The 15,021-nt window shown below is 34.2% G+C and overlaps 1 protein-coding gene across 1 annotated transcript; it reads left to right on the top strand.

Annotated features, from left to right (window-relative positions):
• Positions 1 to 8,529: 8,529 nt before the first annotated feature.
• LOC142526910 (putative 2-oxoglutarate-dependent dioxygenase SLC1) lies at positions 8,530 to 10,510 on the top strand. The gene is made up of 4 exons (XM_075631575.1): positions 8,530 to 8,935; positions 9,228 to 9,475; positions 9,695 to 10,046; positions 10,123 to 10,510. Exons 1-4 carry the CDS (start codon positions 8,648 to 8,650, stop codon positions 10,381 to 10,383), a joined length of 1,149 nt encoding a protein of 382 aa, XP_075487690.1. The 5' UTR covers positions 8,530 to 8,647; the 3' UTR covers positions 10,384 to 10,510.
• Positions 10,511 to 15,021: the final 4,511 nt, after the last annotated feature.

Below are 15,021 nucleotides of genomic sequence, written 5' to 3'. Positions count from 1 at the left end.
ACAACGGCAGCCAAAGGGGATAATTGAAACTTGGTTGTTATCGGCTAGCCGTAAGTGGTAATTAGTATGATGGTCCTGTTTTGGTCTGACATACCAATAATAAAAAATGTGTGACTATATATATACTGTTGAAAAATATATTTAAAATGTGAGTATTGAATATTTGAATGTTGAATATTTGAATGTTGAAAATAAGAGTTGTAAATATTGAAAATTAGTGTGTGATGATGTAGGTAATGATGTATTTTATTTTTGGATTATTTGTAAAGATTTCCTATAAATAGATCTCTCATTTGTGAAGAAAATCACAATTGAGTAGAGAGAAAAATATTATAAAGTGTGTAGTTTGGTAAATTTTGAGAGTTTGAGATTTTTACTTTTTACCATAAATTTTTACTTTTTCACAACACGTTATCAGCACGAAGCTCTAAAAGTCCTACATACTTTTCCAAGCTCCAAACAGAAGAAAAAGGTAACAAAAATAATTATATTTATTTTACTGTTATTTATTTATTGTGTATTTATTTAATATACAATATAATGTTATTATTAGAAATAATAAAAATAAATTTTTCATAAACTTGTTATAAATCCTGGGAGGATGTTAAGACGACATCCCACACTCCCGGTAAGGGATACGACAAGTATAAAAGCCTATAAGGTTTTTAAACAAAATAAATTATGACACTCATTATAATATTATGATATGATATACATAATTATTTAAACATGTCTAATATTATATATATCATATTATTACCATAAAATTATACAAATACATACCTTTATTTTTTTTGTACCCCAACGGTCATAAATGGTAAAAAACGGCTAGTTTTTGCCCTATAAATATGATCTCACAAACACATTCCATCACTCCAACTTTCTCTTCTTCTCTAAAAATTATTCATCATCAAATTTTTCGAAGAAAAAAGAAGATGGCTTTCTCAAGGATATTTTTAATTATTTTGGTTATCATACTCACGAGTCTTGTATTTATCGGAGAATATCCTCCTCGTGCGTTTTCTTTATTTTTACAAATACTTGTACTTGTTGTTTATCCGTTACTTTGTATTGCAATAATTATTAACTAATAAAATGCATCGTAATTTTTTTTAGTACCACCATGTCAAATTTAACAAAGCTCGAATTTGTTGCGCTCGACATCACGGGAAAGAATTATATGTCATGGACTCTAGATGTAGAAATGCATCTTGAGTCATTGGGTCTAAGCGAGACCATTAAAGAAAATGGCATATGCACGTCACAAGAAAAGGCAAGATCCATGATATTTTTGCGTCGACATCTCGACGATGGATTGAAATGTGAATATCTGACTGAAAAAAATCCCATGGCTTTGTGGAAGGGATTAAAAGAAAGATTCGAACATATAAGAGAAGTTATACTTCCGACCGCCCGGGATGAATGGAATACATTGAGATTCCAAGACTTTAAAAAAGTCAGTGATTACAATTCGGCGATGTATAGAATAATCTCGCAATTAAAATTTTGTGGACATGAGGTCACAGAATCTGAGATGCTTGAAAAAACATTTTTCACGTTTCATGCATCAAATATTACTCTACAGCAACAATATAGAGTACGTGGATTCGCGAGATATTCTGAACTCATCGCCTGTCTTCTTGTGGCGGAAAAAAACAACGAGCTATTAATGAGAAATCATCAGTCCCGACCCACTGGATCAACAGCATTTCCAGAAGTAAATGCTGTAAATAAAAATGAATTTAAACCTGGAAACCAAAATCAAATTCAAAGACAAGGTTTTGGTCGAGGTCGAGGTCGTGGACGTGGACGTGGAATTGGCCGTGGTCGTGGTCAAGGCCGTGGTTTTGAAAATAATCGAGATAGTTATTTTTATAACTCATCTCAAAAGAACGTCCCAAACCATCCACAGAAAAGGCATCATGAGAATACAAGTGTTAATGAGAAGCACTCAAAAAGATATGAAAGTTCTTGTTACAGATGTGGTACTCCAGGACATTGGTCCAAAGTTTGTCGAGCCCCTGAGCACCTTTGTAAACTTTATAAAGAATCATTAAAGGGGAAAGAAAAGGAGACCAACTTCACTGAACGCAGTGACCGTTTGAGTGATTCAACTCATTTTGATGCTGGTGATTTTATGAATGATTTCTCTGGAAATGATCAATATGTTGGTGGGATAGAAATGAACAATATTGATGCTCCAGATTTTCTCAACGATTTCTCTGAAAATGAACAATATAATGGTAGAATATAAATGTACAATAATCTATTTTTCATGTATTCATAGAATAATGTTTTATTATAATTATGATTTGTGTTATATTTAAATATATATTGCAAGTAATTTATTTCATTGCATATTTTTTTGAAGTTCAAATATGGAAAATGCTATGAGCAAAGATGAAGTTTGCATACCCGATAGTGGTACAACGCACACTATCCTCCGAGATAAAAGATATTTCTTGGAACTAAAACCAACAAAAACAACGGTGAATACAATATCAGGTCCTGTAGACTTGATTAAAGGATGTGGTAAAGCACAATTTTTGTTACCTAATGGTACAAAATTTTTGATCAATGATGCTTTATATTCACCACAATCGAAAAGAAATTTGTTGAGTTTTAATGATATATATTCCCATGGGTATGATACTCAAACAATGAATGAAGGGAATGAGAAATATATGTGTCTTATCACATATAAATCAGGAAAGAAATATGTGATTGAAAAACTACCAATGCTCCCTACTGGATTGCATTATACACATATAAGTCCTATTGAATCAAACATGGTAGTTGATAATTCTTCGATATTAACCAATTGGCATGATCGATTGGGACATCCTGGTTCAACAATGATGCGAAGAATTATAGAAAATATACATGGTCATCCACTGAAAGACCAGAAGATCTTTCAGAATAATAAGTTTCAATGTAAAGCATGTTCTCTTGGAAAACTTATTATAAGACCATCACCAGTCAAAATCCAAACTGAATCACCAATGTTTCTTGAACGTATTCAGGGTGATATTTGTGGACCAATCCATCCACCATGTGGACCATTCAGATACTTTATGGTATTGATTGATGCCTCCAGCAGATGGTCACATGTATGTTTATTATCAACTCGAAATGTTGCATTTGCAAGATTACTTGCTCAAATAATAAAATTGAGGAATCAATTTCCCGATTATACAATCAAGAAAATTAGACTTGATAATGCTGGTGAATTTACTTCCCAAACTTTCAATGATTATTGTATGTCTATGGGAATCATTGTTGAGCATCCTGTTGCTCATGTACATACACAGAATGGATTGGCTGAATCATTGATTAAACGTCTGCAAATGATTGCTAGACCAATGATTATGAAAACAAAGCTCCCTATTTCTATATGGGGACATGCAATTTTACACGCTGCTTCATTAATTCGCATCAGACCAAGTGCATATCATAAATACTCCCCATTGCAGCTTGCATTTGGTAAAGAACCAGACATTTCTCATCTGAGAATTTTTGGATGTATGGTGTATGTGCCTATTGCACCACCGCAACGAAAGAAAATGGGACCTCAAAGAAAGGTTGGAATTTATATCGGTTATGATAGTCCATCAATCATTCGATATCTTGAACCTCAGACATGCGACGTGTTCACAGCACGTTTTGCTGATTGTCATTTTAATGAGGAAATCTTCCCAATGTTAGGGGGAGAACAGAAACATACCGAAAAGGAAATTACATGGCATGTATCATCATTGTTACATCTGGATCCAAGAACAAAACAATGTGAAAAAGATGTACAACAAATTGTACACTTGCAAAGAATAGCAAATCAAATACCAGATGCATTTGCAGACACAAAAGGGGTAACTAAATCATATATACATGCTGCAAATGCCCCTGCTCGAATTGAAATTCCAAAGAAACAAATGGAAGATACTCATGATGTCATTAAACGCCTGAAGCGTGGAAGGCCAGTCGGTTCCAAGGATAAAAATCCTCGAAAAAGAAAATTCATAGAGAAACACGATGATCACAAAATAAAGAATGACGTTTCTGAAGAAACACATGATGATCACAAAATAGAGAATGGTGTTCCTGAAGAAACACATGATGATGAAAATGTTCTGTCAGAACCACAAACTGACGAGAATCATGAAATCTCTATCAATTATATTAATACTGGAAAAATATGGAACCGAAAAGATATAGATGAAATTGATGATATATTTTCTTATAATGTGGCAATCGACATCATAAATGATAACGAAGATCATGAACCAAAATCTTTTGGTGAATGTAAAAATCGGCAGGATTGGATAAAATGGAAAGATGTCATCCAGGTTGAATTAAATTCGCTAAATAAACGTAATGTTTTTGGACCTATAGTCCTTACACCTGAAGGTGTAAAACATGTTGGATACAAATGGGTTTTTATTCGAAAGCGAAATGAGAAAAATGAAATAGTAAGATATAAAGCTCGACTTGTTGCACAAGGTTTTTCTCAAAGGCCTGGAATTGATTATGAAGAAACGTATTCTCCTGTGATGGATGCAATTACGTTTCGGTATTTGATTAGCTTGGCGGTATCTGAAAATTTAGAAATGCGTCTTATGGATGTTGTTACAGCTTACTTATATGGATCACTTGATACTAATATATATATATATGAAAATCCATGAAGGATTTAAGATGCGTGAAGCACAAAGTTCAAAACCCAGGGAATGTTATTCTATGAAATTACAAAGATCATTATATGGGTTAAAGCAATCAGGTCGAATGTGGTATAATCGACTAAGTGATCACTTGATGAAAAAGGGATATGTAAATAATTCAATATGCCCTTGTGTTTTCATTAAGAAAACAACATCCGGATGCGTAATTATTGCTGTATATGTTGATGATTTAAACATCATTGGAACGAATAAAGAAATTCAAGAAGTTGTGTCATACTTGAAGGAAGAATTTGAAATGAAGGATCTTGGAAAAACCAAGTATTGTCTGGGTTTACAAATTGAACAAAAAGAATGTGGAATGTTTGTTCACCAGACAAATTATACAGAAAAGATCCTTAAACGTTTTAATATGGATAAAGCAAATCATTTAAGTACTCCAATGGTTGTTAGATCATTAAACATAGAAAAGGATCCATTCCGTCCATGTGAAGATGATGAAGATATTCTTGGTCCAGAAGTACCATATCTAAGTGCCATCGGTGCCCTTATGTACCTTACAAATTGTACAAGGCCTGATATATCTTTTGCCGTGAATCTGTTGGCAAGATTTAGCACATATCCAACAAAGAGACACTGGAACGGAATTAAACATATATTCCGTTATCTACGAGGAACGACAGACTTGGGACTTTTGTATTCAAAAGATGCTAATCCAAGTATAATTGGTTATGCTGATGCTGGATACTTATCTGATCCACACAAGGCACGTTCCCAAACTGGATATGTATTTACTCGTGGAGGCACTGCAATATCTTGGCGTTCTCAGAAACAAACGCTCGTAACAACTTCATCAAATCATGCCGAGATTATTGCACTACATGAAGCAAGTCGTGAATGTGTGTGGTTAAAATCAATGACCCAACATATCCAAATTTCATGCGGATTATCATCTGATGAGAAGCCTGTGATACTATATGAAGATAATGCTGCATGTGTTGCTCAAATGAAAGAAGGATACATAAAAAGCGACAGAACTAAACATATTCCTCCTAAGTTCTTCGCATTCACTAAAGAGCTAGAGAAGAATAAATATATTGATGTTCGTCACATTCAATCAAGTGAAAACTCATCAGATCTCTTCACAAAGGCACTTCCTACGTCAATATTCAGAAAGCACATATATAATATTGGGATGCGCAATCTACGAAATTTGTGAAGAATTGTTCGTGTCAACATGAGGGGGAGTTTACGTGACTGCACTCTTTTTCCCTTACTATGGTTTTTATCCCAATGGGTTTTTCCTAGTAAGGTTTTTAACGAGGCAGTATAAAAACACGTAATGAAGACAATCATTATGATCATCATCACAAGGGGGAGTGTTGAAAAATATATTTAAAATGTGAGTATTGAATATTTGAATGTTGAAAATAAGAGTTGTAAATATTGAAAATTAGTGTGTGATGATGTAGGTAATGATGTATTTTATTTTTGGATTATTTGTAAAGATTTCCTATAAATAGATCTCTCATTTGTGAAGAAAATCACAATTGAGTAGAGAGAAAAATATTATAAAGTGTGTAGTTTGGTAAATTTTGAGAGTTTGAGATTTTTACTTTTTACCATAAATTTTTACTTTTTCACAACATATACATATATATAAAATCATGTTTAAATCAAGCTTGAATGAGTTACGTCTCAAACTCAAATGTGTGTGTGTCAAATTCGAGTTTGAGACGCAACACATTCAAGCTTGATTTAAACATGATTTTGACGAAGCTCCTTACAATCAGCTCGACTTATTTATACCTGCCCTTAATAAAAAGTTTTGACAGTCACTAGTAATTACCTGTTTTTTTTAATGTTAAGTTAATTAGATTAAAAAACGAGTCGATATCGAACCAAATTAAGGTAATTGATTGACTAGGGAGTTGACATCAATATTCCCCGCGGGTTGGCCAAATCCTGGTGTACTCGATTCCATCCGAGGTCCATTTCGAGTTGACCAAGTCGTGCATGTAATTACCAACAACCCTAATTCGGAAACGTCCGATCAAAATTAGTTTAAAGTCAAGAATGGCGTAACAAGAATAAACCAAGTCTCGAAAACAATGTAAACGTAGACACAGTGTAAACAAGTGGGCTAATTAATTCAAGACCTTAACATAGACTATTTCTACCTACAATTAATGACAGGTACATGTATTAGCTAGGTTTCAAGATCGGAGGGTCCGTATATTTTGTGTACATTATCAATGATTGGATAATAATAGTGATAAAAAAATAATTTTGTGTTTGATCATGCATGATGATAATTAGACTTGAAAATGCAATCGTCCGAGGCTTGTGAAAACGTTTAGGTTGAGTTTGAATTGATGAATTTGTTTAATTTGGACGAAAAGATGATTAGAAAAATGAAATTAAAATGACACTCTTATTGGATGTATTTGAAAATCTATTATAGATATTATGGAGATATCCTTGAATTTTCTCGATTTAAGCAAGACAAAAAACATTATATCAAGTACATCCATCCAAGCACAATCGGCTTCTTTAAAACAAAAAATGGCAACTAAAATTGAACGTCGCATCGAAGAGAAGCTATACCATATTGATGTGTGAAGAAATAATCGAGCAAAATATCAGCACATATGATGTATATGTACCGTGCACATCTATCTGAACATCGATAAAGTGACACCTACATATTGGGTGCACAGTTATGATAATTTTCATTGCATCCAATAAATTAGTGTTACTTTATAGGTGTTCACATAAGTGTAAATGAACCCAAACAACCAAATGTGACTGAAATTTGAATGCTCAAATTTTGTTCGAATTGGTTCTATTCGATTTCAAGCTTGAGTCGAAATTCAAAAATTTTAAAAAATTTGACTCGAATTCGGTTCGAATTAAAGCTCGAATTCTAGTTCGGCACGAAATATTCGAACATGTTTGTCAACTTTGCTCGAAAATATGTACACCAAAGGCTTTTATTATTTAATATATAATTATATTAAATTAATAAAATATTACGGTTCGCGAACTATCAAACAAAATAATTTGGGCTAATTCAAACATGTTCAAGTTCGGCTCAAATTCGATAAGCTCTAATATAAATCAAATATTTTTCGAGTCGTCCCTAACCGGTTCATTTATACCCTTACCAAGCATACCAGAACTGGATATTACAAGAAATCTATGGATGGCGTCTCCTGTCCCTACAACATCTACTCGTCGCACCCATTTGTCAACGGTTTACGCAGTATAATATCAGAAACCAGTACATAGAACCAAAACCATTTTTTATCTCAAAACTGACCACTTTTTTTTAAAGACACCACAGCCTCCAATCGAGATCCCCTCTTTACACGGCAGCCTCTAGATTTACCCAATATAAAAAGAGACAATTTCACATATTTTACGGACAAAACCCAATCTTTTTGCGCCAATGTTAAAAGATCTTTTTCTGAAAAATTAACGAGCCAGATTTTCTTTATCTATAAGTTGATGACTGAAAATTGGAGGTCCATATTTTTTTGTCATATATGCACATACTTTTAATGCGTTTATGCATGAAATCCTCCGGAAATAATTAGGGTTCCCAAATTCTGAAATTTTGATGCCATATGTACTTAAGATATTCGATTTCGAAAACTCGATTTGATTTTCGGGATAATTTCATATGATTATGCTTAAAATGCATGTATATCATAAGAAATTATCGACACGATAATGTCAACCATTAATTATTGATTTTTGTAAAGGCTTTAGACCTTTTCAAAAAGACACGAGGGCTCTATGGATTTACCCCTATAAATACACACATTTTGGTTTTCTTGATTCCCATCTTCTATCTATCCATTTCACGTGAGTGACAATAATTCAGGTGGGATATACACATATTCTTATACCGATCCTATTGCTTCAATACTCTCTGTATCCATCCATTCATCTTCCACTGTGTTATAAAAATGTCTCCAGCAATGGCAGCCTCGGGGAAACTAAGGAATCAGGATTCCCTGGAAATCGAGTACCAGAAAGGAGTCAAAAACCTGTACGAAAATGGGATCAAGCATGTTCCCCGGAAATACATCTTGCCTGTTTCCGAAAGGCCAAATGCGATCAGTAGCGAAAAATCTAGTGAACCCGAGATCAATCTTCAGCTGCCTGTAATTGATTTTGCTGAATTACAGGGATGCAATAGATCGCAAGTTCTTAAATCTCTCGCCTGCGCCTGCGAAAATTATGGTTTTTTCCAGGTTCGTACCTTGTTCATCCAAGAACACCGTTATTGTTCAGAAGCGAAGAAGTGAAAGTGTTCTATTTAAAAAAAAAAAAACGCTCTTTTCAGACAAAAAATATCGAGGTTTACAAATCCTTGAATCAGATTATGATCTTATTTTAAAATTTAGGAGAAGCCTCACCTTAGAACTTTTAAAAAAAACTATATATAATATGTTTTTAAAGTTTAACGTTTGTGTATTCTAATCACATTACACTTTTTTTCATTACAACTGAATTAATTGACAGAAATCTACATATTTTTTACAGCTTGTGAATCATGGAATCCCAGATGAGATCATCAGCAACATGGTGAATGTGAGCAGAAGATTTTTCGAGTTGCCGTTGGCCGAAAGGGAGAAGTACATGTCGGCGGATACGAGCTCCCCGGTGCGATACGGGACCAGTTTTAATCAGGCCAACGACGGTGTCTTTTGTTGGAGAGATTTTTTGAAGTTGGTGTGTGACCCTATACAAGATGCTCTTCCTCATTGGCCTTCTACTCCGCTGGATTTCAGGTTAGGACCACGTCAAGTACGAGAATTATATCAACACGTACAAATATTTATATAAAGTTAAATTATTCTTCGTATATTTGTCTCAAACTCCAAAATTGATGTTTTCCCAACCCCTTCAAAATTTGTACAAAATTACAAGTCCTCTACGTACGTACACATACATTAAACCCTACATATATTTATGTATATATCGTGCTAAAAAATAACTAAATTTGTTAGGCAATTGGTGGCTGCGTACGCTGAAGAAACGAGATTCCTGTTCCTAATGTTGGTGGAAGCCATATCCGAGAGTCTGGGGCTAGAAGACAGCATGAAGAAGGGGACAGAGTCAGACAATAATGAATTATCGAAAGAATTCGAGAACGGGAGCCAGCTAATGGTAGTTAACTGCTACCCGCCATGCCCCGAACCCGACTTGACTCTTGGAATGCCACCTCATTCGGATTACGGATTCCTCACTTTGCTCCTACAAGACGAGGTCAAGGGTCTCCAGATACACCACCTAGACAAATGGGTCACCGTCCAACCCGTACCTGGATCCTTCGTCGTCAACGTCGGAGATCACCTCGAGGTATACATATACACATATATAAACACTCTTCATATCATGTGTAAGAGTCTTAAGTTTTCTTGATTTTTGTTTGCAGATATTCAGCAACGGTAAATACAAAAGCGTGTTACACAGAGTTCTTGTAAATAATACAAGATATCGCGTTTCGGTTGCGTCCTTGCACAGTTTTCCTTTCACAAGCACGGTGCGGCCGTCGCCTAAGCTTATCAGCGACGGAAACCCACGGCGGTACAAAGATACAAATTTTGCTAGCTTTCTAGAGTATATTAAATCTTGCGACTCCACGAAGAAGAATTTTCTCGAGTCCAGGAAATTGAAATTGCAAAATTTTGAGTAGAGAATAATTATTTTAATGTTTACGTTTTTTTTTTTTTTTGTAAAATATGTAATGTTGCATATAAGTTATAAATATTAGTGCATGAGTACTAAGATCATTGAGTGCAGAAAACATTGTATCCCTTCGAAAAATATAGAATTTCGAGGGCTTGATAATTATTTATTTTTTTATGGCAAGTAGCGTCAGTGAATGATTAATTATATTCATTTAAATATTGTTCATGCCTTGTCTGGACATTTAGGTTCAACGAATGTCCTATATTGTACTAAAATTTTAAGTTCAAACATCTCGATCAAGCTAAGTCGATACTTGTAAAATATTATCATGATTATTGTTTAATCAAATAACTTGAATTCAACTCGATCAAGAGGTGTAAGAAGTTTCGATTAGAATTTTCCAGTTTGTTTCAACGCTAAAATCTCAAATTTAAAATTTAGATTCGAATTCAATTATAACAAATCGGAATTTAAAATGAAACAAGACAACATATTTCTATTTATATTCCATTTAATTATTTTGTGAACGACTCGGTACTAGAACCTATTATCTTACTTTTTGAGCTATTTTGTTCATTTACATGCTGATATAAATAATCACATTCTTTGAATTAAAAATTCCGATGATAATTTTGAAAGTATACCAGTTTGATTCTTACTAAATATATTTCGTCCTCGTGTTTATTAACAAAATTCAAAACATAACATGAATTTTTTTAAATCATGGGAAGCCAAGCACTTTTTTCCCTTCATTTTTTTGGTATATATATAAACCAACGAGTTCATAAAAATAAAAATAAAAAAAATAATTAACTAACGAATAAGTCTTTTATGAGACGGTTTGCGGATCTATATCCCTGACACAAGTCAACTAGGTTCATATATACAATGAAAAATAATATTTTTGACATAAGTAGTATACAAAAACTCTTGTGAAGCAATCTTACATGTCAATTTCATTAGAAAATTTTTAATTCGACTCAATTCATGAAAAATATTATTGTTATGTAAAAACTATTAATTTTAATGTTGAGCATAAGTCCAGTCGACTACTCTCGTGGATATAGATTATTGAGATCGTCTCACGATATACCTAATCTAAAAAAATATTTTTCACGAGTTGTGTCGGATCGGATATTTATCTCACAAAAAAATTAACTTGTGATATGATCTAACTAGAGTTTTTTTTTTATTAACCCAATATATAGTTTTAATTTAGTTCGTGCCATTATATGGACCGAACTCTTTTTTATTGCGTGAAGAAACTTGGCTCTAATTTCGAGCACAAATGGTGAGCTACTTTTGGTAGGTGAAACGAACTCTACACGTTAATAGATTTATTATATTAACTTAAATGGTACAATTAGTACGCTGAGATTTATATTTACATCCAAATTTAAAAATAATAAATGGTACCTATTTTTGGAAATAAATAAATAATTTTCATCATAATTACTCATGTAATTACATTGTTGAGAACGAACAAAAATTTATAAATATTGAAGCCGTCGAGGTTTGATTGTGTGTGTACTGACTAGAAACTTATAATTAGTTGGCTTGACTTTGACTTCAAATGATAAAAAGGAAGAAAATTAAATATTTGAGGCTTGACTTGAGACTATTTTCATAATTTATGATCCCCCATTTCTAGATTTACACATTTAATTTACGGCAAAAACTTGTGTGAGACGGTCTCACGGGTCGTATTTTGTGAGACTGATATATTATTTGGGTCATCCATGAAAAAGTATTACTTTTTATGCTAAGAGTATTACTTTTTATTGTGAATATCGGTAGAGTTGACATGTCTCACAGATTTTCGTAAGATCGTCTTACAAGAGACATACTCTTAATTTACACACCACCATGTCATATTTTATAATTTTTTTACAATGGAATGTGGGTGAAGAAAGGTGTTTGCACATATTTTCTAACAATACGGAAAAAAATGATTGTCGATTTTAATATCCCAAACTAAAAAACTTACCGTAAACTCAAAAAATATAACACTGAAAATTGAACAAATAAACTTCTGACATCATTATATATTTTTTAGGAATATTATGTATTTAGTAGTTACAAATCAAAAGAAATTCACAAGAAATTATAATAAAAGCGACTGAAATCTATCTAAAATGAAAAAGCCGAAGTACTCTTATTTTCAAAATTTCACATTCTTCAACCACAACTGAACAGATAATTGACCTCTATTTAATTTTTTCCGAACTATTTATTTTATCGGACTTCAGCTAAATCAGTTGGGCTGAATTTAAATTGAGCCCTTCTTCCCCAGCAATTTTCTGTATTCGTTTTTCAATCTAATTTCGCCGAGTTAGGAATGCAGATAAATCGAACCAGCGTTTAAGTTTTATAAATCAAACCGTCTCTTTTTTTTTTTTTCTTTTTTTTCCCCAAATAACATTGAGCACAAGTATTTTTTGAACCAAACACACACGTTTGCCCATTTTTATTTAAATATAATCACCAATGGTTTGTAATACAATTAAAAATTTATGAAAACTCACAACCTCCAATATTCCAACCGTTGTTTTTAAAATCGGAGAATCGGTGATGCTAATACCACTTTAGTATGTTGTTTAGCCCAGATATTTGAAGTTCAATAAAAATAAAAGTCCATCAGACATGAAGGCCCAAATGATGCTAAGTCCAGGAGAAATATAGTTGGTCAGAGAAAAAACACGATGGAAGAGTTGATCCATGATGCATCATGCGTGATCGTATGACTAAAACTGCTCAGTGGAGTTGAACAAAATAGGAAGGAAGAATCAGAAAACAAGACACACATCCAACAAAGCTACAACAAAAGCTTCTTCAATTCTCTCAATATTTTATCTGCATATTTTCAAATTTCTATCATCTTAGTTTCTTTAGATTTTGACATATTCCTCTAACTTTCTTGTAAAAAATGTCGTTTATGTTCATAACAACGTAATTAAATTTGATGTTGTTCATGAATTTTATCTTCAATTTCATTATGTTCCTCAGTTTATTTTTTTTCGCTTTGAAGCTACACCGAGGGAATTAGAACTAACGGTCGAATCGGGACTCGCAACGCTTGGCAAAGAAGTCGTATCATTTCACATTTGGCACGAACACGTGCCTAGGCACGCCCCGCAATTTTCGTGAGAAACAAATTGACACGCCTGATGGGACCAAATGCTTCCAAAGCGTACTGAGAAGAATAAAGGAATTCCTCCATCACAGGGGAAATGTCATCGTTCACATGAGGAAGAGACCGATGCTGATGGAAGATCAGTGGAACGACTGGTACACAAGTTCGAAGAAGAGGCTGTGAAGGAAGGAATTTTATTTTCTGGTGGTGAGGGACTTCTAGCAAACATTATGTTGTCCATGGAGAAAAATATCCGTGGGGATCTCAACGAAATGACCAATGCCTTTATTGATGTTATGATGGAATTTATGGCAGAAATAAGGAATGGAGAAAGTCTTCGAAGGAAGAGAATAAGTCACCAAAAGATGATAAACCCAAGGAAACTGGAACTAAACTGTCTGAAGACCAAGGCCAGGGATCGGGAAATTCTCAAGCAGGTGAAAATCGCCGTTTGGAGGAATCACCGATTCTGGGATCTGTTGAGGAAGGAAAGTATACTCCTCCACACAGTAGGGAAGATGAGTTGGGTCAGAAACGCCAAAGTTACAGTAACGGTAAACAAGTAATAGGGAATATGTTCGCTGTCACTTCTCTTAGCAAGCATCCAGATATATATGGTGATGGGGGAATGCATGGGTGTTCAGTTCCAGGTTCGGGGAATAACACTCGAGGGGCAAATTATTCCCCGCACCCATCGCAAAAAACTCCAATCTTGGACTTCGAGACTATACATGATGTTATTCAAGAGTTGTATGGCCCAGGAGTGAGGCCAATCAACCGACCAGAGTTTCACAAGCCATACCCCGATGTTGTTGACCGTAAAAATCCTTATCTACGAGGGTATCGCATTCCAGACTTTACTTTATACTCAGTGGAAGATGGCCAATCTAGTGTGGAACATGTGGCGAGGTTTACGATACAGTGTAGGGAACTAGCAAATTTGGATAACTTTTCCAACTACAAGCTACGTTTGTTTCCCAATTCATTGACTAGTACTGTGTTTACTTGGTATGTCACACTATCTCGGAATTCTATTATGACTTGGCATGACATGGAACGCCAGTTCCATACACAGTTTTTCAGAATAGTACCTGAGATCATTATGACGGAATTGTCGAGAGTGGTCCAGAAGCCGGGAGAATCTGCTAATGATTTCATTTGCGAATTCAAAAGAGTGAGGAGTAGGTGCAAAGTTTTCATTCCAGAATCAGAACATACGAAAATGGCGCAGCGAGGACTTGGCTTTGAGTTGAGAAAGAAATTCCAAGGGATGAAATTCCGTGATTTTTATGAGCTTGCTGCCAAGGTATCAGAGTATGAAGAATTATTGCGTGAGGAAAGTCATAAAAGGAAGTCTACTGTTGGCTCTTACTTCCAGGAAGTTGAAGAAGTCGCCTTGGCAGAAGTGGTGAATTTTGGATCATGTACAGTCCCGTTGTTGAAGCACAAGAATAAAGAATTTCCCAGAAAAAATGCTTCTCCAGTTCAAACGCCTTATACCTTTGATGC

The sequence above is a fragment of the Primulina tabacum genome, chromosome 2 (genome assembly GCF_025594145.1).
Source record: "Primulina tabacum isolate GXHZ01 chromosome 2, ASM2559414v2, whole genome shotgun sequence".
In the NCBI taxonomy this organism is placed as follows: Eukaryota; Viridiplantae; Streptophyta; class Magnoliopsida; order Lamiales; family Gesneriaceae; genus Primulina; species Primulina tabacum.
This window is presented reverse-complemented; position numbering and strand designations above follow the sequence as displayed.